Genomic DNA, 22,200 nt, shown 5'->3' on the forward strand with positions numbered 1-22,200 from the left:
AGCATGTCTCTTGAATAGAAGATTCAAATTGTAAATGTGAAGACTGCTTTAGCCTTACCATGCACAAAATCTTCGACCCGTATAACAGAAAATTACATGACGGATTATAGTTCCATTGTAAAATCATTGATTGAGTAAATGAATGGTTATGCCAATTAATGAGGTTAAGGAAAGGGTGGGGATAGGTGCATATAACCACAAACAGTAGTACTTGCAAACTTATTATTTATTCAGATTGATCTACGGGAGATGAGAGAAAAAAACATTTAAATAATACTTTAACATTAATATTTTATAAATAAAACTTAAATGTCTTACCAGTGTCAGGGTTTGTTACTGGCAGCATCAAAGACAAATCAGCCAAAGTTTTTAAAGCATCAAAAGCAGAACCTTCATCTACAAAGAAAGAAGCAACGGGAAAGGGAGTGGTGAATGATAACACTAACAAAAACTTATTATAAGTTTGGAAGAATATCAGGAAAGTATTTGAACCCAAGGAAAGTGGTCGTCAGGTGAAAGAAGTACAGGGCAAACCAATATGAATTCCAAAAGTTCAAGCAAACTCTATAACTATTACCATAAAAAAATAGGTTCAAGGTCTAACAATATAACGTTTTAATGTTTAAGAGAATAAAAAGCTAGAGGTTGCATCGTGTAAACATCTAATTCAATTAATCTATCTCAGATCCTATTCAATAATGAAAAGCAAAACAAAATAGATACACAAGTTTTTTTTCCTGCTCAAACATCACCAAGTAGGCAAGTACAACAACTCTTCCACCAAAATTTTGAAACTTTTAGCCCAGCAAAAAGGTTTTAGTAATGCATATATCACTTAATGTTTCAACCTTCCAATAAAATTTTAGGCCTGTAAAGACTTCTTGTGCATGTTAATATTTCATGGACGAAAGAATTTAGCTTCCAAAAAAAAGTGATATAAAACAATTTGAAAGATGAAAACATAAAGTTAAAAATTAAAAGACATCCAACTGAATGAGGAATGGGAATTAAAACAACTACCAAATACCTTTCTCTAACAGTGGCTTTTTACTTTTCGTCCTGGAACCCTTGTAAGAGGACCTTGCATTTTTTGCATCTACAAAATCAGTGTTGAAGTTGGATTTGATAAAATTTTTACCATCATCTGTCCCACTGGAGGCTTCCTTTATGTCATTCAAATGCTTGTTTAAATTCCCCTCATTCCCCTCAGGCTCTAAATTCTTCCCATATTGTTTTATTTTCTTTTCTTCATTCCTTCCTCTTCCAGTAATTTCTCTACCACTGCGATGAATTGTTTTTCTAGAGTAGTCTTCATTATTACCTTCAGTGCTTCCCAAACTCAACTCAGAACTACCATCATCCAACTCAGAACTGCAAAACTTGGATCCAGCTTTTTCTGATTTTGAATGCTGAAAATAGTAACTGCCTATAATTACTGTTCATTACAAGAAATAACAGAAAAAGACAACTGGTGGTTTTATCGAAATAACTTGTTACCTTCTTCCCACTTTTCAGCCCTGGTGAAGACAAAAATTTCTTATCTGGTGATCCAGAATTTTTCGAAGAGCCACCTCTTTGGGAAGCCTCGGTCAATGCCAATGCAATCTTATGAGTAACATCATTAGTATCAACCATTTGTTTGGAACCCTGCCTTGCAGATGAAAAAAACCTCTCCCCAATATCTTTACCAATAGAATATGAAATTGGGACACGGGGAGTCCTTTTCCTAACAGCATGTGGCCTAATTCCTGAAAAAAAAAATCACAAACAAATTAATAGGTTTTGTTAAGCAAGACAAAAAATATCCCTTCTAAAGTTCATTATGTACAAAACAAAATATAACATCTTCAAAGGCAAGCAGCCAAACATCCAGAGCAAGAGGGAAATTCATCCAAACTTCGGTCAATCTTATTGTAACAAATAATGGTTGAAAACCCAAAAAAATTGAAGAGGTACAAAAGAAATGTGATGCCAAGGTAATGTTAACATGTATTTTGGTATATTAACCCACCAGAATGTCTCTTCTTCAACAATGACAGGCAACCATCACCTGATGCAACAGAATGTGACTGAGAATGATCTGAAAAGTGCCCATCTAATGCTTTATTGTCACTTAGATGCTTTCCCCGCAAACGCTTTTGAGGCCTTTTAGATATTTCTGCATCATCATTGCTTTCCTTACCACTGTCACTTCCTCCCTGACAATTAAATTACTCATATTTTAATTGCTTAAGAACAGTTGTCAAATACTGGTCGTGTTGTCTATTGCAATTTATACAAAATTTATAACATAACCTAACCAATGCCACCGCATATCAATTGAAGGAAATTTGTCTTTCTTTTATTGATTTATTTTCATGAGGGTGGAATTGGATTCCAAATCGATAAACAAACTATTACATCCTGAACCCAGTTTTAAATAGACGAAAGCTCACTAACACTCTTGGTAGAACTCATATATCATATCTTAAACAAATTCATGTGTTTCATGTCGAATGCATTTTAAGTTTTCATAGGATTTAAAATGTAGGAAGTAGCACCCATGTACTCTTCGCCCTAGGAAATCTCTCCACTTTGTCTGTTAAGAATCCATTTGTATATAGCTAGATATATATTCTGCACAAGTACTATGCAATCAATCAATGTCACTTAAGCAATTCCACCCTATTAGACTCTCTCTCTCTCTCTCCCTCCAAATTCAATACCTCCATGACAATTGACAATAAAAAGAATCTTTTTAAAATCAAAAGGCATTATCAAATAAATAAACTCTTAGTCAATTGGTCAGAACACTATGCAAGGCAACCTAAATTATCCATCCATTTATCCTTTCTATCTACTTATTGACAAGTAAGTGGATGTACATATATTGACAGAAGAGACCTTAGATTTCAATTATAACAAAGTCAAGTGACACTGCAGATTACCAAAATTCCAATCATAATGTACCTATCATCGCAGAAGTGAATGGAAAAACTCTCATTGAAAAAGAAACAGTGCTTAAAACAATTTGAACAAAGACTACACTTGAATAATACAGTTTCTTCTCGTCACTCAACTTATGAAAAAGATTTGTAATGAGATGGAAATTTTATATAACAGCTACCACAAGAAGGTTACAAAATCTCGAAAACCAATGTAAAATATTACCAAAATTTAGTCAAAACTTTAAATTAATTCTTACCAGTACACTATAATGATCTGTCATCATTGCTATAAGTCCAACAACTGAAGCAGTACCCTCTGGGAGAGACAAATATGCCTAAAATAAACCCAACCCAAAGGTTAGCATGTCTTACAAACATATACCACTGACTAAAATGTGCAATATTGACAATTTTAAGGAAGAGATCTAGCTTCTTTCTTTTATGTCTCTTTTCTTTATCTTCATTTAGATTTTTAAGGAAAAAAATATTAAACATTCACTTGCTCAAACCAGAAATTATGGAGGTGAGAAAATCTTGTTTTCCAGACATATAGAAGAAAAAGAATAATTTCATCAATTGAAAAATACGGAAAATATTAAAAGAAACTAAAAAGTACAGCCTAAGTACATATCTCTCTATACATGAAATTTTAGTGTATTTTAGAATCTAAAATTTTATGTAAATAGGGAACACATGGTGCAAGCATTTTAGAAATATCAGTAAATTAATAAGGATGTTGATGCTTGTAATGCATTTACCCTGTTCATAGTATACAGTGCCTCTACCATTTCCACAGATCGATTACGTACTGCAAGAGCAACCTGTAAACAGGCAAAATGTCACTGAAAAGGACATGTTTAGTAATAAAATTGCACTGGAAAATTGCAGTGCATAGAAAAAGGTAGATTAACAAACTAAGACACAACCTTGGACCTTCAATTTCCAGTGGAACATTAAGCAGTATTTACTACATGTGTATAGCCCATTTATTAGAAAAATACCTGACAGTGGGACTTGATCTTTAACCATTATTCAATAAGAAGCAACTTATGAAACAATAACTAACCTTCTTCCAATCTTTCCCAAATTTACGGTAAGCTTCATAAAAATGCCCAAGCTCATCCTTATTCCATTGTGGTCCTAACATGTCAGCCAATCTTCTCTTCTGCGTAAGGTTGAAATTTGATAAATAATTACATCTTCAGAAATAAAATTCATAACACCTAACCATTTTAACCAAATTCTTAAAACACTTACTACCCAACTTTACATTGATAAAATGTAAGAAAGATATTTTAATATATTATAATGACTTCTTGATAAGAGCACTGAGAGGCAAACCATAAAGAGCAAAGGGGAAATTTCTTCCTCTGTTTTAATTCAGTAAATGTATAACGTATGAAAAAGAATTTCTTTTCAAAGAAGTAAAGAAACAAATTACCTTCTGAATACCAGGACTCGCCTTCAGCTTATTTTTGCTAGCATTCTCTGTAATTTTGTCTTTACTAGATGCAGTCTCACGAACACTGGAAAACCTCTTATTTACACTTCTAGATTTCCTAGATGGAGCCATAACTGATTTCTTTGATTGTCTGAAAATTACCAGGAAAACAGAGGAGTAAAAAAAACAAATACAGCCTAATTAAGTAAATACACTGGAACAGTTTAGGCACACAAAAAAATAATTGCATCGTATCATGAGAGTAAGAGGAGAGAGAGAGAGAGAGAGAGAGAGAGAGGGAGGGGGAAGGGGAGGGAGTTCACAGAAAAGAAGATTCCATACTCCAGAATACAAAGCTGCTCGGACTGAAATGTCACCTCCTTTCCCTGTACAGATAATGTTGATGAAGAATAACGGGTTCAAAAACCAGAAGATGCATCCTGATAATTGTAAGTAAATAGCCTGAGGACTTATAATGAAGAGAATAGAATGTTTTACAATAAGCTAGTAATGGGTAGGTATTCGCAAAAGAAAACAAATAATCTGTTTAAATTGAAGATATAATGCACAGTTTTACAGCTACAGTATAGGGCACCGTATGTCAAAACAACATGATCCAAACTTAATGCCAACCTAAGAATCACTTTAACTACAAAACATTTGTCTGTACCATATACTAGGTTAGGTGGTACCAGAGTGTACTATGGCAAAACAACAAATTGAACACGCTGAACGGAAATTAGAGTCTTAATACTAAAGTAAACCAAAAACAGCTTAGACAATAAAACTTGACACCGAACAAAGCAACGATATACTGTTAGCAAAACAAGTTACCTTGGTCAGCACATAGAGAGAAAAATGAATATGGAAATTCTCTAAGATTGGAAATAGTACAAAGATTGAATGATGAAAGTATTGGAAAGGACATATTAATGAGGAAAAAAATGATAAAATAACAAGATAACCTATCCCTTTACTAGAAACCAGACAGGCTAGTCAACAGCTATAAGGAGGTCCCACTGCTCTTGCACTCTGTGGAGGGTGCATGCAGCATGATGACCAACAAAGGACAACAAACCTTAGCCCGTATTGCACCAGACCTTTTCGCTGACAGATTTTCTAAGTCCAATCCTCACCTCCAAAAAGAAAAGATGCAAAACTCGGAGTCCTTAACAGCATCACTGCAACCATTTGCCAAAATAGTCAGCAGAATGCTGAAACATCTAGAAAGGAATGTATCCCACCCAAACTCTCTAATCTCAGCCATCCCTCGTTTTCAAAACACTGGATGAATTTGTCTCACTGTTGTTCGCCGGTTCAAATCCAGAAACACACAGCATGCAGACACAAAGCAATACAACATAAAAGCCACATCGAAGCTTGAATTTTACTTCAGCGACAAGAGAATCGAAAAAGGAAGTCTCGGCGAAAACAAGAAACAGGAAAAAGCAAAATTAGAGCTCCACACTGCAGTTCATCAGCTGAGAAAAGGAAAAAGAAGCAAAGGCAGGTCCGAGGAAGAAGACGAATTCAAAACTCACAGCTAGAAACGAGGTGATTCAGTTAATTCATCCCTAAGACCGACCGAACCCCGCATTTGAGTTCAGAAAGCCGAAAGCAAACGCGGAATTGGAATATTCCACGAAATTCCCCCTCTGATCTAGCGAGACGCGATTGGAATTGGGAATCTGAGGAGTTAGAAAAGCCCTTGCAAAGAGAGAATGAGTAAAAGCATGTTCGAAATCCAAAGGAAGTGAAGAGAATTAGAGATGAAAGGAAGAAGGAGAAGCTCACCGATCAAAGAGAATCTGAGTTGCAAATGGAAGCTGCGAGAGAGGGATCTAGTGCCAGTGAAGCAGTCGATGCACAAATGCTAAGAGAAGAGGATGATGAACAAACAACTCTCCAGTTGTGATGGCGTCGTTGTTGGCGTAAACAAAACATGAAATCGGGGGTATAACCGCGAAACTTTAAAATAATAGTACCATTACTTTTATTTTATTTTTCTCCTCTTCTTATTTTGTTTCGTTTCTCACCTCTTTCAAATAACGTCCTCCAATTTATTCCCCAAATAAAATTTAAAACGAGAAACGCCCAAGCGAAACAAGAACATCAACTTTAACTATTACTTCAAACTAGTCAACCCAAAAAAAAATAATTGAAAATTAAATTGTTTTTCTTTTCAAAAATTTTAGGAGAATGATAACCATCCTCTGAGATAATTAGTTCTACTATACCATCAGTTAAGAAATAATTAATGTATATTGGTTTCATATTTTTATATCAAAAATTATAATAATTAAGTCTTTTAATTAAAATAATATAAATAAATATCATGAATTTTATAAAGTAAAATTATCTTTTGAAATTTGTAAACAATAATTCTAATAAAAATAAACACTTTAAAATTTTTAAGGTTTCTATCTAATGTTTAGATAAATTTTTTTTATATTACTCATTTATGTATCTATAATTAATAATTTTAGATATTGGAATATTGTTTGTTTCTTGATATTTAGTTAAATTAACAGGAATGTTGCAAAAAATTATCGAGAAAATCAGAGATGAAAATTAATGAAGTCTCAAATTGATACTTTGATTTTATTTTATTTTTACTTTTTAGACGTTTAATATCATTCTTTGTTGGTTTTCTATTAATTTGGACTTTTTATGTTTAATTGTATTTTAATTTTTACCAATATTAAAATATAATTGTTTTATCATTTAATTATTTTTTAACTTTTATTCTTGAACATTAAATAAAATATTAAACACAATTGAAATACTTGTGGGCATTTTTGTTTTTTTAAATAAAATTAAATTGCATCAATTGTTATCATGTCAGATTTTATTTAATATCAAAGTTAACAACAAACTTCTACCAGATTCAAATGCATATTAATTATTTTTAATCGGTGCCCTTAGGACATTGATTAACAAGACCCAAAAATATATTATACGTCAATCGTCCCTTTGTAATTAAAAATCACAACTTTCAATAACTTCCAAGCAATATTAATAGTGTACTCAATGAGGTCATTTAACTATTTTTTTTTAAATTAAAGTTGATTTTTAAGTACTTGATCAATTTATAAATTTTCAATTGATTTTTATGGTGATTAACAGATTTATATTTTTCAAATAAAAATATGTTTTAAGAATTAAATTTTGACAATTTTATCTTCCAACTCATCTTATAAGTGGCTTTTCATTTTTTTTTCTCATTTTTTTTTTATATTTTGAGATTACTTAGAAGATGTCACCTCGATTATAAGAGAAGATTATCGAAATTTAGTTGTCAATATATCATTGTTTATTTTTCAATTAATCTCTCATGATTAAATTGGATGTTGTTAAGTGACTTATATTATTATTTTTATTCTAATGAGTTGCTACCACGTGTTATTTTATAAAATATTAAATTATAAATTATAAATTATAAATTATAATTATAAAATTTTAAAATTATAAATTTTAAAAATAACAAAATAACATGTGGTGATAACTGAAAAATATAAATTTGTTGACTATTTAATATATGAAAAAAATGTATTATAGCTTAATTGAAAGTTTCCAAAATTTAACAAGACCTTAAAACACAATTAAGTCATTAAATTTATAATTTAGACTTCAAACATAATTAAATCATTAAATTTATAATTTGTAACTCAGTTTCTAGTTTGTTTAATGTTATTCTATTTTTATTTTATGCATTTTAGTTTTATTTATTTATTATTACCCACTTATATATTTGGTCGCCGAAATATTAAGTAAAATTGACAATAATATCTAGTTGAAACTTGTATATCATTTGGTCCTTGAACTTTAAAAGTACTAATTTTGGTCATTACTTTTTAATAATGTAAAAGTTTATTCTAGCCAACAAACAGTGTTTGAAGTATTATTTACTTTATTTATAAAATAAAATACTTATGTCAGATTAACCCACAATTTGTATGATTAATTAGAAAAAGGATTTAAAAACTCAATATATGAAAGTGCAAATAGAGTATGTGAAAGTGTATGAATGACTCACCCAACCACAACCTTATTATTATTATTATTATTATTTTAATGATGATATTATTATATATTAATAATAAATTATTATTTATTTATAATAATATAATTATTTATTTATAATAATATAATTAATAATATATAATAATATTATAATTTTATAAATAATAATAATATTATTATTATTATAAATAATAATAATATTATTATTATTATAAAATTATATAATTAAAATAATAATAATAATAGAAAGTTGTGGTTGGGTGAACTTATTATTTTTCATACACTCCATATTATTATTAACACCTATGTATATTGAATTTTATTTAACTTTTAATTAATTGTAAAAAGCGTAAATTAAACTAATTCAAATGTTTTATTTTATAAAAAAAATTAAATAATACCTGACATGATAATTTTTGACATCGTTAATAATAAGTTGAATTGAGAAAAAGAAAATTATTTTTCTAAAAATTACAAAAAATATATATTTATTAGATTGTAAAATTATTTGTACTAAAAAAAAATATAAAATATTTTAAAAGTATAAATAGTTAGGTTAGTATAATAAGTATTAACCTGTTTCGCTTTTAGTACAATAAAAAAATTACAATTTTAGGACAAAAGTTTTAATTTTATTATTTTGTTTGAAATTAATTATGTGTTTTATTTTTAGTAATTGTCATATGCATTTATTAAAGAAATCATGTTAATAAGTAATTAACCTTCAAGGAACATCTGTATTTTGCTTTCTAAATTTCTCACGATTAATAAAAATCAAATATGTTAAATTGTCTTAACCATGGAGTTTAAATCAAATTAATAAAATTCAATTTTTTTATTATACTAAAAGTTAAATATGTCAATATCTTTGGTATAAAACCCACTATTTACTCTTTAAAAAAAATACAAATGTTATAAAATTAATAAGAATTTCATTATTTATAAAGTATGTAATAACATTTTGTTGACTAAACAAACACGATTTTTTCTTACATAATAAACCATATATAATTATGTCATTTTGTGTCTTTGACATGTATTTAGTAATTTATGAGTTAGTTATACCAAACACCTGGAGAGAAAAAAGGATTTAAACTTAACATCCAGTGTAATATGGTCTTATTTTAGTCAATGTGCATTCTTCAACAACTGATAATCCAATAAGTAGTTTATCAATTTCAAAGTTATAGATTAAAAGTTTTTTCAACTAATAACTAACTTATTAGAAATCTTAATTTCATTATTACAACATGAAGTTTCAATTTACTTTTTGTTGGTCTCATTATATTACATTTTAAGATGTCATATATATATATATATATATATAAGGTCTTATTATACCCCAATTAATCATATATTATTTACACTTTAACCTAAGAATATAATGCAAAAGAAATTCTTTTAACTCAGGGTCTTAAGTTTATTGTCATGCACATTCGAATTGAGGAACTTATAAGATCATATTATCATCCATACAATATAAATGACCTCAATTATAAACTAGTTTATCATTTACTCTCATCCTTATAAACAAATTTTGTGAAACAAACTTAAAATACTATATCTATTATATAACTTTTTAAGGCACCTTCAATGGACTCTTGAATCCTTCATCTGGAGTGCACTCAATGGCAAACAGTTTGATATTTTGGTGTTAGCACCTACTTCCTTTGGAGTTCATCATTTCCTAAATTTCTTCTTTCCGCACTTTACGTTTATGTACATCTCTTTCCAATTGATTTTGAAACAGACTTGCAAGAGTAAAAAAAACTTGAACCACTTCATCTCACCAAAGAATATAAATACTCTTGTAGTTTGTCTTTAGTCAATCCACACAGAACAGTCACCTATAACAAATAAAAACGGCTAGGCAGAAAACATCATATATGTTTCTTGAAGAGTTGGTGTTTTACCTCGGTTTACGCAGAAAATACCTCTACGAGTCAGCTCATTTCACCCTAAAACAAAAGACAAGCCAAAATCTTTAACAACTCCATACTAAACACTCATTCAAGGAAGGTGAGAATAACAGCATATAGATAGAATTTGACCAATAGCAATTTATATACAGAAACAAACATTCGTTGAAGTTACTAAATCATCTTTCAAGTCAACCATTATTTGCCTCTATTTTTCCAATGTGAAATATTCACATGAAATCTGTTTACTGGTTTAAAGAAGCCGCATTGTTCATCTCAAAAAGATGGATACAGACAAGCCAACCAATTCCACCTCCGTTGAGGCTTAAATTGGCAGTCATGTCAATCCCCTTCAAACAAATGTTCTTGGTCCAACATTTTCTTTCATTTCTTTCCTTAGTCCACCACAATGTGCTAATGAGCATGGTAAATAATTTAACTAAACCACATGTCTATGCAATCAGAACATATCAAGAAAAAAGCCAGACTAAACATAATTCATACCCACAAATATGACAAATTCTCTCATTTCATCAAAAGGCTCGTTTTTTACTTAATTGCCAGTCAGATTCTCAGTAGATATGAGTGAGTGAATAGTAAGTCAATGCTACAAGCAAACATTCTTCTCCTCCTCACCAGGATTCCCTTCATTCAAACTTTTCTCATATATCTTCAACAACTGAGAAGAATGTTTCTCAAAACAATACACAAACTTCTTCAGAAACACATTCTCCGTCGTGAGTAGAGGCGTGCCATTGCTTGCACCCTTTTTCCTCAATCCTTCCTTGTCAAGAAACCTCAGAACCAAAGACCTGGGAACAATCCTCTTAGGGAGACTCATCTGAAAAATAACAGGATACTTGATAAGCTCCAAAGAGCTATACCCTAACACCTCAACCCAGAAGCTGAACATGGCATCAATCTTCTCACAGGAGGTCAACATGCAATAAGGTTGCTTCTTAAACGCCACAAGCACATGCTCCTCCGACCACCCCCACTTCTTAAAAACCTCAACCTTGTCGCCCCACTTGGCTTTATTCACAGTCTTTTTGGCCAACATGGCGACGGCGAAGGAGGTTTTGGAAGTATCAAACCCCATTTGTTTCAATTCAGAAATAGTGTGGGACAGGTTACAGGAGCAGAGGATAGAGGGCCACATGGAGAACATCATAGCGATGCTGGAGCGTTTGACGCCATTATCGAGGAGAAGTTGGACGTTGGAAGATACGCGATTGTCGGCAATGAAGGAGAGGTTTCGCCTGAGACAGGTGATGACTTGCTTGTCGGAGTCGACGAAACTTTTGATCAAGAGATAGGCGGGGACAATGTGGTTGTCGAGGCTGGATAAGAGGAATCGGGGTCCGGTGGTGATCATGTGGGTTATGTCGGCAGAGGAGGCGCCTTTGGAGCGGAGGAAGAGGAATTTGGGGAGGAGGACCTTGTCGGGGTCGCAGCGGAGGATGCGACATTCCCGTTTGACGATGGTGTGGATTTGAGAGACGGAGAAGCCATGCGTGGAGAGGAACGCTAGGACGGAGTCGGGCTTCTGAGAACTCTCGAAACGGAGGTAGCGGGAGGCGGAGAGGGCGGATTCCGGGGAGAAGCCGCAGGTGGAGACGAGGTAGGAGACAACGAAGGAGTGAGAGTGGGGAACGGTGGCGAAATTGAAATTGAAGCAGACGGAGAATGGTGGATTGAGATTGAGATTGAGATTGAGAAGAGAATGACGATGGTGAAGGATTCTTAGGGTTGAGAACTTCTTCATTTGGACAGAGAGAAGGGTTCTGTCTGAGTATGGAGGGTTTAGAAGTATACAATGGAAGTACAACAGGAGAAATTAACTACGGTAGAAGGAGAAGAGAAATACATGAAATAATATTTTCTATAAATTAAAAAATATAAATATAAATATATTATCTTAAAATCTTTTATAGATTGACGTATATCTAAATTTATATTATTATTTCATTTATGAAAATGCTAAATATGTAATTATAAAATAATTATTATATATCACTAATGCCTAGCTTATTTCTTTTATTGGAATACTTAAAATTCCAGCCGAACTCAATTATATTTAAAGGTATGATATTTGTATTTTGATTTTTATTCAATTAAGTTATAATATTTGTTAAATAAAAGTGATATTTCGTTAAATTGATATTAATATTGTTTAAAAAATAAAATAATATTTCGTTGAATTAATGTTAACTTATATGGATGGGTCAAAATATTCAACTCTGAATTGAAAAAATTACTTTAAGTTAAGACTTTAATTTTGATTCTCTGAGTTAAATTTGGCATTTTTGGTTATCATTGGGTAGTTAAAAAATAAGATTGAGATTTAAATGTCTCTCATCTTTTTCTTTATGCTTTGGTGAAAATTTTGTTTTTTAAATTACATCAATAGGTTTTTCTTTTATGCCGTGGTGTTTTATTCTTTGAAAATTATGCAAAATGAATAATTAGTGTGAGGGGGTGAAAGTGGATGTAGGTGAAGGTGACGATGAAAAGTGGAGGCAGGTGAAAGAGTATGTAAAAAAAAGAAGAGGTTTTCAAGATAAAAAAATACACAAATTTTGACATGACTTGCATATTTTTAATTATTAATTATAATACAATAATTTAAAATTTAAATATAATAATTATTTTAATTTATCCAATAAAAAATATTAATTAATTAATTAAAAATTTATAAAAATATTTATATGATTAAATATGTTTTATATATACAAACAAAATTATATAAAATTTTTTTTAAAAGTTAACAAATTATAAAATAAAAAAATGGCGAGTTGGTCTGTCAACTCTCCTATAACAAAATGAGTTGCAATTTTTTTTACTTATTTTACAATGACGGATCAGTCTTATTCGACTCATTTTGACTGTCCAAAAGACTTTGCTACAATGGGTTAGACTCACTTATTTTCTCATTCTTAACTCAATATAAGAAATAAAAATTTTAATATAATTTACTATATGTTAACAAAGCCGAAAAGTTTGGTTCACGCTTTTTTTTAAATATTCTTTTAATTAAAATTAATAAATATTAACCTATTAATATAAAAATAAAATATATTTTATTTTTTAAAATCTGATCTAATAAATTATTTTTGTTTAAATAAATTCTAATTCAAAGATGATTATGTTTATTTAAATGTTAATTTAATAAAAGTTGGACGTGGACATTGACAAATAAAAAATATATTATATTGGATGTCGACTTTTATAATGAAAAAAAAATTAAAAAAGTAATAAAATATCAGATTTTGATAACTGTAAAATAAAATAAAATATTGAATATCGTCATTCATAATAAAAAAATATTAAAAAAAGGTAAAGTATTGAATGTTTACATCTGTTAAAATATTAAATGTCGGATATTAGTAGAAAGAAAGGTTTTGAGGAAGGGTTAGTTAATATATATATATATATATATATATATATATATTATTTTTTGTATTTTTTTTTTAAGGAGTGAAAATTTAAAAAAAAAAAAATTGAGAGTAGAAGTAATGTTTGGAGGTCCAAGGAGAATTCAAATAAAATAGATAATAGGCTTTCTTCACAGTGTCGTGTGTGGATCTTGGCCTATCAACTGGACTTCAAACCGAATAATGTTATGACCAAATAAAACTTCAATAAAATTACGAGAATGGATCCCTTTGCTTTATGTTCCCCATATATTACTATATGCATCCCTAAATTCAATACACCTCATTTTCCTTAATGTTTATATAACAGGGTAGGTGCACATTGGATGAAACTGAAAAAGTTGTTAAGAAATGAACATTACAAAATTTAAAAAGAATTAAGAATTGAAATTTTAAATTAAATATTCTTTACAAGAATTATAGATAGATATTTCAGGTAAAATGAGATAATGAAATGCATGAAGTGAAAAGAAAGAAAGAAAAATTATTGTTATATTCGTGTGGAATAAATAGATTGGTTAATGTAATGATACTCTAAGTATATTTATTTGTATTTATACCTCTGGTTTCGTAAATAAAATAATTTCATGGTTAAACACATCTTATTTCCTAATTTTTTTTTCTTTCTTATTTTAAAAGATATAAATTTTTTCTTACAAAATCTAAGATGTCAGCTTTGATCTCTCACATACAACTGAAATAATAGTGTAAAAGAATTAATTTTTGTTCACTAAAATATTTGTGTAGTCTCTGAAATTTGAACTAAATTCTACTACAGCACATTAATTTAAAAAAAATATTTATTACCTCTAATTTATTTATTTTAACTTAGCCTTATAACTTTAAGAGTGAATTTTCAAGTCCTAAATTATAAAGTGTTTTTTAGTCTTCATAATTTAAATTAATTTATGTTGATTTTCAAATTTGGCATGGCTATTAAAACTATTCTGCGCAACTTTTTTACCTTGAAGCTACAAACTATAAACATTTAATATTTAAATTAATAAACAATATTTTAAAACATGTTGGGTTTTTAATCAGTTTTAAACGAGTTTCAGAGTTTTCAAAATCTCTATTATTTTTATGTTAATTATATTCATTTCTTTCTTTTTTTATCAAAAACAAAAAAAAATGACATGATGAAGGTTTGATTTAATATTTGAAGTCTAAAAATATGTAAAAAGTAAAACTATATAATTAAAAAAAGAAAAATATATGAACAAAAAATCTGACCGACATTTTGGTGGGTATAGTATAGAAGGTGAAAGTGAAAGAAAATGGTTGGATTTGGAAATTGCGACCAAAAAAACAGAGTAATTGCACGTTGGTCAAATATTGTATTATGCGTCACTTGTACGAATCTCCAAATACATCCTTCGCACCTTTACCGTCTGATTGGACAATCACATCACATCTTGGCCCTTAATTTATTGTCACCAACTCCTATAACGTTATTGTAGATTTTTCCACCCCACAAACGCGCTTCTTGGACCACCATCAAATATGATCTAATTATACTTTTGATTTTTTTTTTTTTTGAAAGGTCTTTGATTTGTTTCTATTTTTAGAGAGAAATAATATTTGGTCTAGTTTTCATCATTATTTAAAGTCTTCCACTTCTCCTCTTTGTTCAAATTTAGTCCGGGTTATAATCAATTTAAGATATATGAATAAATAAATATTTAAAAAATTTTGAGAGTTTACTGTATGAAAATATTAAATGAATTATAGTTATTTTCTTTATTGTAATCATAAGAAGTTTTGATTTATTACAAGATTTTAAGAAAATATGTATAGTTTCTATTGTACTGCAAGAATATTAATGAGTTATGAGTATTAATAGTTTTTTTTTCTTATATTCAATTATTTCATTTTCTATGCAATATAAAATTTAAACTCCTTAACTAGACGATGTTTTTAATATTTTGGGACAAAAATAGATGATATTATGAGTATTGAAAAAGTTAGACTAAAATCGTAATCAAAGTATAATTCTTTAGATTTGTAAATTTATTGTCTTTAAAAAATTATCTACGATATATTACTTAAGTTTCTTAAGATACAACAAAATTATTGTCTTTAAGAACTTCATATTTATGCACATGAGACAAGAGAGAATGAATTGTTATGTTTTTAGAGGAAGAACAATATCTATTTATAGATCCACCAAGGTGTTAGCATAGATCCATATTTTAAGTTCATTTACTCGTGGTTTATATAGCTAGTTTTGTGTGTACACATAACATACCTCTTGTGACATTTTGTACACACTTAATAATATATAATTTTTCTCTTGGTACATAAACGATGCATGAGTACGAAGATATTCTTACAGTAATTTATCTTTCCTAAACTCCTAAACCATAAGCTTCTTTCACAAATATTATCACTAAGAATAAATTCTTCGAGTAAATTCCTTTAACATGATATGTTTATTTTATTACTTTTGTTATACGGGAAAAATAAGTATATCTAAAAAATCACCGACTCGTTAACATTCTTTAATTGTTGAACTATGAATCTTTTAGCATATCAAATACAACTTTTCTTATAACAAAACACGAGTCATAAAATTTAAAAGGAGAATAAAATTTATAAGATGGTGAGATGCAACATATAATAAAATATGAATATTTTAAGACAATGAAACTTGGATATTGAAGACTTTTTCATTATAAAAACAATAAAAAGTAAGAAAGTGTATAAAATCAAGTGCAAGTTTGACGAATATAGAACGAGTAAAAAAATAATGATATATGACCATTATTAGGTCAAATGAAGTAAATACAGTAATATAATCCTATGGAAAAAAAGATAGTGACAATTTGTTTTTTTATTATTAATAAAAGTATTGGAAGGTAAAAAAAATAAAATTACACAATGGTTCTCCAACTTTCAAAATAAAAATGCTGAACACTTTTATAAATTGAAAAAGCCATGAGATGTAAAACAAGCTCTATATTAATTCTAATACTCACTACTAATAATACCAAAGAATTATTGATTTGTGCAGTTCTATTCAAATTATTTTCTATACAAATTATGTAAGAAAATAATTGAGATTAAAATGTTTATTTAACTTGACTATTGCATAAAACGATAGCAGTTTCATTGAAAATTTTCAAAAGTTACCTTAAATATTTTTACAAAGTGCTTTAATATAAAAAATTAAAAGATAAACTTCAAACATTACTTTGAAAGTTTTTTTAATATAAATGTTAAAATACGTTTTTATCCTGTTTTTTTATTCAAATCTTAAATAGGTCTCAAGATTGTTTTAGTTTTAATTAGATTCATAAGTTTAAAAATACATAACAATCATGTTTATTCTCTTATGATAATACTAATAATAAAATATGTATCACGTGTTAACTTTTTTTTGTATTTTTTATAATTTTTAAAATAAATTCTTTTATCAAATGTCATGTCAATATTGTGTCAAGTCAATATAGTGATATATGTCAAATCATTGTTTCTAATTCAATTTGGTCTATATATTTATTATTTTGATTTCATTTTAGTCTTAATTATTTTTTTAAATATTTCAATTCCGTTCCTTCCAGATTGAGATTAAATTTAACTTTTATATAAATATGTTATAATGATTTTTTTTATTAAAGTGATATTTCTATTACACATTTTTAACAATATTAAGTTTATTTAAATTTATATTTTACCTCAAAATTTATTTTAAAATTATTAATATATACATTGGTAAATTTGTATTTCAAATATTTGTATAATATTATATATCAATAATTTATATACAAATGTTAGAGTTGGTTTAAAAATAACAATTTTATAAATTCAAATATAAAATTTTAAAATAATGTTTTAACAAGTTAAAATAAATATGTTTAAAATTTTAAAACAAAATACAAATAAAATACAAATAAAGTTTAATAAAAAATATTAATTTAAATAAACTTAATGTTGTTAAAATATTTAATAAAAATATCAATGTTAATAAAAATATCATTATAACATTCATATAAAATTTAAATTTGGTTTTAATTTGGATGAGATGAAATTGAAATATTGTAAAAAAAAATTGGGACTAAAATGGGGCCAAAATAACAAATATATTGACTAAATTGAGATTGAGACAATGACTTGACACATGTCACCATATTGACTGACGTGACACATCACAATTTTTTTTAAAATTAAAAAAAAAAGTTAATAATTGTTACACATTTTTTAAAATATATACTTAATTTAGACTAAAAAAAAATCTAAAAAAGTATTTAAAATTTTAGTAAAAAATGAGACCAAAATAATATTTTAACTCAGACTTAATTAGTCGAATAATATCCACTTTCGTTTGGAAGTTTCAGTTTGGTGCCAGCTTTTAAAAAAGTTTTAATGTTGTTTCAACTTTTGAAAAAATGTTTCAATTAGGTCCTTTAAAAAAAAATATTAACACCGTTAACAGCGTGCCACATGTCAACCTATGGTTTTTTTATATTTATTTTTAATTTTTTTAATGTTTTTTTTTGAATTAAAAAAATGTCATGTGTCAAATCCTTTGTGTGACACGTGGCATGATCAATGCCACGTGACAAGGTACTATCACATGTTAGTGTCCATGTAAAGTGTCATTGTTTCAATTCAATCCCCATTCTATTTGTTTCAATTCAATCCCCATTCTATTTGTTTCAATTTAGTCAGAATATTTTTTTTTCAAAATAGAGAAATTTTGTATCTCTTTTAAGACAAAATTTATTATTTATATAAATGTTATATTAATATTTTTTACTAAAAAATGATTTACAAAATTAAGTATTTATATTTATATTAAAAAACTTTAGTGGTAAAAGTCATAAATAACAAAACATGAATTAACAATTAAGAAAGAAAATATAATATGTTATGACATCATTTTTAATAAAAAAATATGAGTATTATTGAAATTTTTATACTCGTATTTTGTTATTTATGACGTTTACTACTTAATTTTAATATAAATATGAGTAATTAATTTTGTAAGTCATTTTTAATAACAAATATCAATATAACATTTATATAAATAATAAATTTGGTCTTAAGGGAGAGACAATATTTTGTAAAAAAATATTATGACAAAATTGAAACAAATAGGGTGGGGATTAAATTGAAACAAATAAACATATGTGAGGAATAAATTGAAACAAATAGACATATATGGTGACTAAATTGAAATCAAGACAATGACACTTGACAGAGACACGGCAGTACCTTGTCATGTAGCATTGACAATGCCACGTGTCACACAAAAGATTTGACACCTGACAATTTTTTTTAAAATTTAAAAATAAAACAGAGGCTGACACGCTGTTAACGGTGTTAATAATTTTGTTCTGAAAGAGACCTAATTGAAACACTTCTTCAAAATTTGGGCGAAATTGAAACTTTTTTAAAAAGCGGGTACCAAACTGAAACTTTTTAACGAAAGTGGTACTATTCGACTAATTAAGCCTTTAACATACTATAAAAGATTTTAAAGTTTTTAGTAGGGATGTCAACGAGGCACATAGAATATGAATAGTAGCTCCCATGTACCGTACCCGCTAGATAAATATTCATCCCATATTTGTATTCATATCCATCCGTTATGTGAGTATCCACATATTTTTTTAATATCCACAAATATCCACGATATATGCGGATATTTATAAAAGAAAAAAATAATATTTAATAAAAAAAATTAACCATAAATTCAAATAAAAATACATTGCATAACCCTTATAAATTTCAAACAAAGTGAAAATAACTTATTTAAATAATGTTAAATGACAGTTTATATATAAATAGAGATTTATCAAGACCAATTGATAAAAAATAACCCATAGAAAATTAATGTGTTAATGTTTTAATAAAATTTTCAATTTAGATTAGAATATAACAGGTACGAGTATGAATATTATGACACCTATATCTGCCCTGTTAACACGCGGATATACAAAATACCCGTACCCATTATTCGTTGGTATCAATTTTCTACCCGTTGTTGGTTTTATCCGCAAATACTCACAAATATGGATAATTTTGATATCCATAATATTAAGTTGAGATATTTATTAAAACTAACAAAAATTCTTAATATAAAAGATTTATTTTTTCTTTGCCGAAAGAAAATGCATTTTCAAAATATTGGAGCTATCAAAATAAAACTACAATTTTACCCTTTTAAAAAAAGTTGAATTTTTTGTGAATCCAATACCTTATAGCCTACCTGTAAAGAGATTCCTGTGACTAATTTGTCTTCATGGCCTAGGTATGCTACACAGAATAAATATAAAAACTTGGTATATATCACACTTTTAAAATAGTGTATAAAAATTGACAAATTTATTATATATGAAATTTTTGTATTAAATAGATATGGATACTAATATTGTATAATTTATTTTTCCTTTTTGGTATTTTATCTTATAATAGTTTTATTTCAAAAAGTAATCATAAACTGGGAAGAAAATACTTCCACGGAAGATAAATGAAAAGATTTCTTTTTTATATATATTTAAATATAAATGATTTTTATTATTTTAAAACACTCTTAGATAATGACAAGAGTCTCATAAATATAATAGAGAGTAATTTAAAAGCATTAAATAGATCTATCAATTATTTATAATTACATAATTCATTAATAATTTAACTCTTATCAATATAACTCGTTGTATTATTATCTTTTAAGTATTTAAATAAATAAGTTATTTATGATAAAAAATAAATATTAATAAAATCATAAAAGAAATTATTTTATAATCATTTTTATAAATGTAATAATATTTTAACAAAAGATAATATTAATTATTTTATTATAATAAAAAAACAGTAAACATATATATACAAGCATATAACCATATGCTACCCTGCTTTTTAATAAGAAAACTTAACTATATTAAATATTTGAAGTAAATATAGTGTTTATGATAACATCTTCCTAGCTTATTTATTCCTGTTTCAACACATAACAAGTGTCCTGAGATTTGTGTGGAATTAGGAATTGCTTGAGAAATATATTAAAAAAAAAGAGACATAAAAATCAATCACCAATTACCCTTAGATTACAACATACAAAAGTCTTTACTATCTGAAAATTAGGTGCACAAATTACTTATTTGCAATGAAATGAACCATAACTGTAATAATGAAATGTCATCAATAATGTTCAGGTTTTGCTGCTATGGATTTGTGAAAATAAGAAAGATATTAAAAATATATATATAATTGAGCATTAAGACTTTGTATTGTGATAATTAAGTTAGGCTCCTAGACAAAGAATGCATCAAAACAGTTAAGTTGTCTTTATGCATTACTGTCAATCAAAAAGGTCCAACATTATGATAGACAAAACTTTGAACCATGATGTTTGGGAACATAATTGATTTTTTTAAGGTAAAATATATACTTGTGGGATGATATAAATCACACAGTGAAAGATCTGATTCATAAGAACACATAAGTAATTAAAAACAGTTTTTTTGTGTGAATATAATAAAATATAAACTTTAACAGTTGTATGAAACTGAATTTTTTACTATAACGATCAAAATTGTGAAACAAATACCTAAATATATGGCACATAGTACTTGTAGTCAATCATAGTGTATTGGAAGTGTAAAAAGTGAAGTGGATGCCTTGACTTGAAAAAAAAAAAAGAAAAGATGTTCATGAAATATTATGTATAAAACCTTTATTTTATACGATTAACTAAAGTCTAACATTTTTAATTTCATTTTTTACCTCCGACTAAAAAAATAGGCTACTTTAGTAACAAATGTCTTTAAATTATAAAAAAGTTATAAACAATATTATAATATAGTCTTTCTAATAGTTTCTCAAGTGTGATGGAAATTTTTATTGGAAACTAAAATATAAAATTTGTCTGATAAAAATCAGATGACAGGTAAGAACATAAATACAAATCAAAATTATTCATCTTAAGAATAAAAGTTTATCATTTTTTTATTCTTATTATAAAGTACATTAATTATTTAAACCAAAATATTGTCATTAAAAGTATATTAGATGATAATTATGTTTGTGCATACTAAATAATTCACTTAATTAATAATTTAGTTTTTTTTTATATTTTTTATATATTTTATTTTAATTTAGTTCACTTCAAGATTAACATTAACACCCTTTAAAAATGTTTTTGTGAATATTTGAATCATCTTTGTACTCTTTAAATAGTGAAGTTAAAGGAAATATTTCAACCAATTAATGCCTAAATTAAGAACATTTTGGAAATGTTAGGATTTTAAATTGTACAAAGGTGAAAAATGAATTTGAGTTAAGGTTTCTCTTTGATATTTAGATTTGAAAAGAGTGTGAAGGATGGTGGTGGGAGGTAAATGAAGATGAAGGGAGAAAAAAATCAAAGAGTTAGCATAGGAAGATTTAGACTTTGACACATGACACTTTCAATTAATGTTATCATCAATTTAATAAAAGAACTAAATTGA

General features: G+C 27.5%; 2 protein-coding genes across 11 annotated transcripts in view; both read right to left on the reverse strand.

Annotated features, from left to right (window-relative positions):
- The window catches only part of LOC114177371 (protein ALWAYS EARLY 3), a 31,367-nt gene extending 25,029 nt beyond the window's left edge, over positions 1–6,338 (reverse strand). The window contains exons 1-11 of one of the 9 annotated variants that reach the window (XM_028062687.1): positions 6,163–6,338; positions 5,910–6,056; positions 4,711–4,754; positions 4,369–4,519; positions 3,994–4,092; positions 3,686–3,748; positions 3,185–3,262; positions 2,012–2,198; positions 1,498–1,748; positions 1,028–1,409; positions 319–396 (exon numbers count right to left, since the gene is read on the reverse strand). In XM_028062687.1, coding sequence (XP_027918488.1) covers positions 319–396; positions 1,028–1,409; positions 1,498–1,748; positions 2,012–2,198; positions 3,185–3,262; positions 3,686–3,748; positions 3,994–4,092; positions 4,369–4,500 — 1,270 coding nt within the window. In that variant the 5' untranslated portion in view covers positions 4,501–4,519; positions 4,711–4,754; positions 5,910–6,056; positions 6,163–6,338. Of the gene's footprint in view, positions 1–318; positions 397–1,027; positions 1,410–1,497; positions 1,749–2,011; positions 2,199–3,184; positions 3,263–3,685; positions 3,749–3,993; positions 4,093–4,368; positions 4,520–4,710; positions 4,809–5,446; positions 5,466–5,504; positions 5,527–5,909; positions 6,076–6,162 lie in introns of those variants that run through there. The other 8 variants (XM_028062682.1, XM_028062689.1, XM_028062688.1 and 5 more) reach the window with 8 other exon arrangements.
- Positions 6,339–9,787: 3,449 nt separating this feature from the next.
- On the reverse strand, positions 9,788–12,130 carry LOC114175830. 2 transcript variants are annotated; one of them, XR_003602927.1, is made up of 2 exons: positions 10,815–12,130; positions 9,788–10,349 (listed from the first exon to the last, which is right to left on the reverse strand). XR_003602927.1 is itself a non-coding variant. In XM_028060646.1 (2 exons), exons 1-2 carry the CDS (start codon positions 12,073–12,075, stop codon positions 10,345–10,347), a joined length of 1,134 nt encoding a protein of 377 aa, XP_027916447.1. In that variant the 5' UTR covers positions 12,076–12,130; the 3' UTR covers positions 9,788–10,344. The 2 variants fall into 2 exon arrangements, 1 of the variants encoding a protein (XP_027916447.1); XM_028060646.1 differs by having other exon boundaries at positions 10,947–12,130.
- Positions 12,131–22,200: the final 10,070 nt, after the last annotated feature.

The sequence above is a fragment of the Vigna unguiculata genome, chromosome 3, assembly GCF_004118075.2.
Source record: "Vigna unguiculata cultivar IT97K-499-35 chromosome 3, ASM411807v1, whole genome shotgun sequence".
Lineage (NCBI taxonomy): Eukaryota > Viridiplantae > Streptophyta > Magnoliopsida > Fabales > Fabaceae > Vigna > Vigna unguiculata.

Excerpts from the sequence above, each read along its gene's own strand:
- LOC114175830 (XM_028060646.1), bottom strand. The coding sequence starts at position 12,075 with ATGAAGAAGTTCTCAACCCTAAGAATCCTTCACCATCGTCATTCTCTT.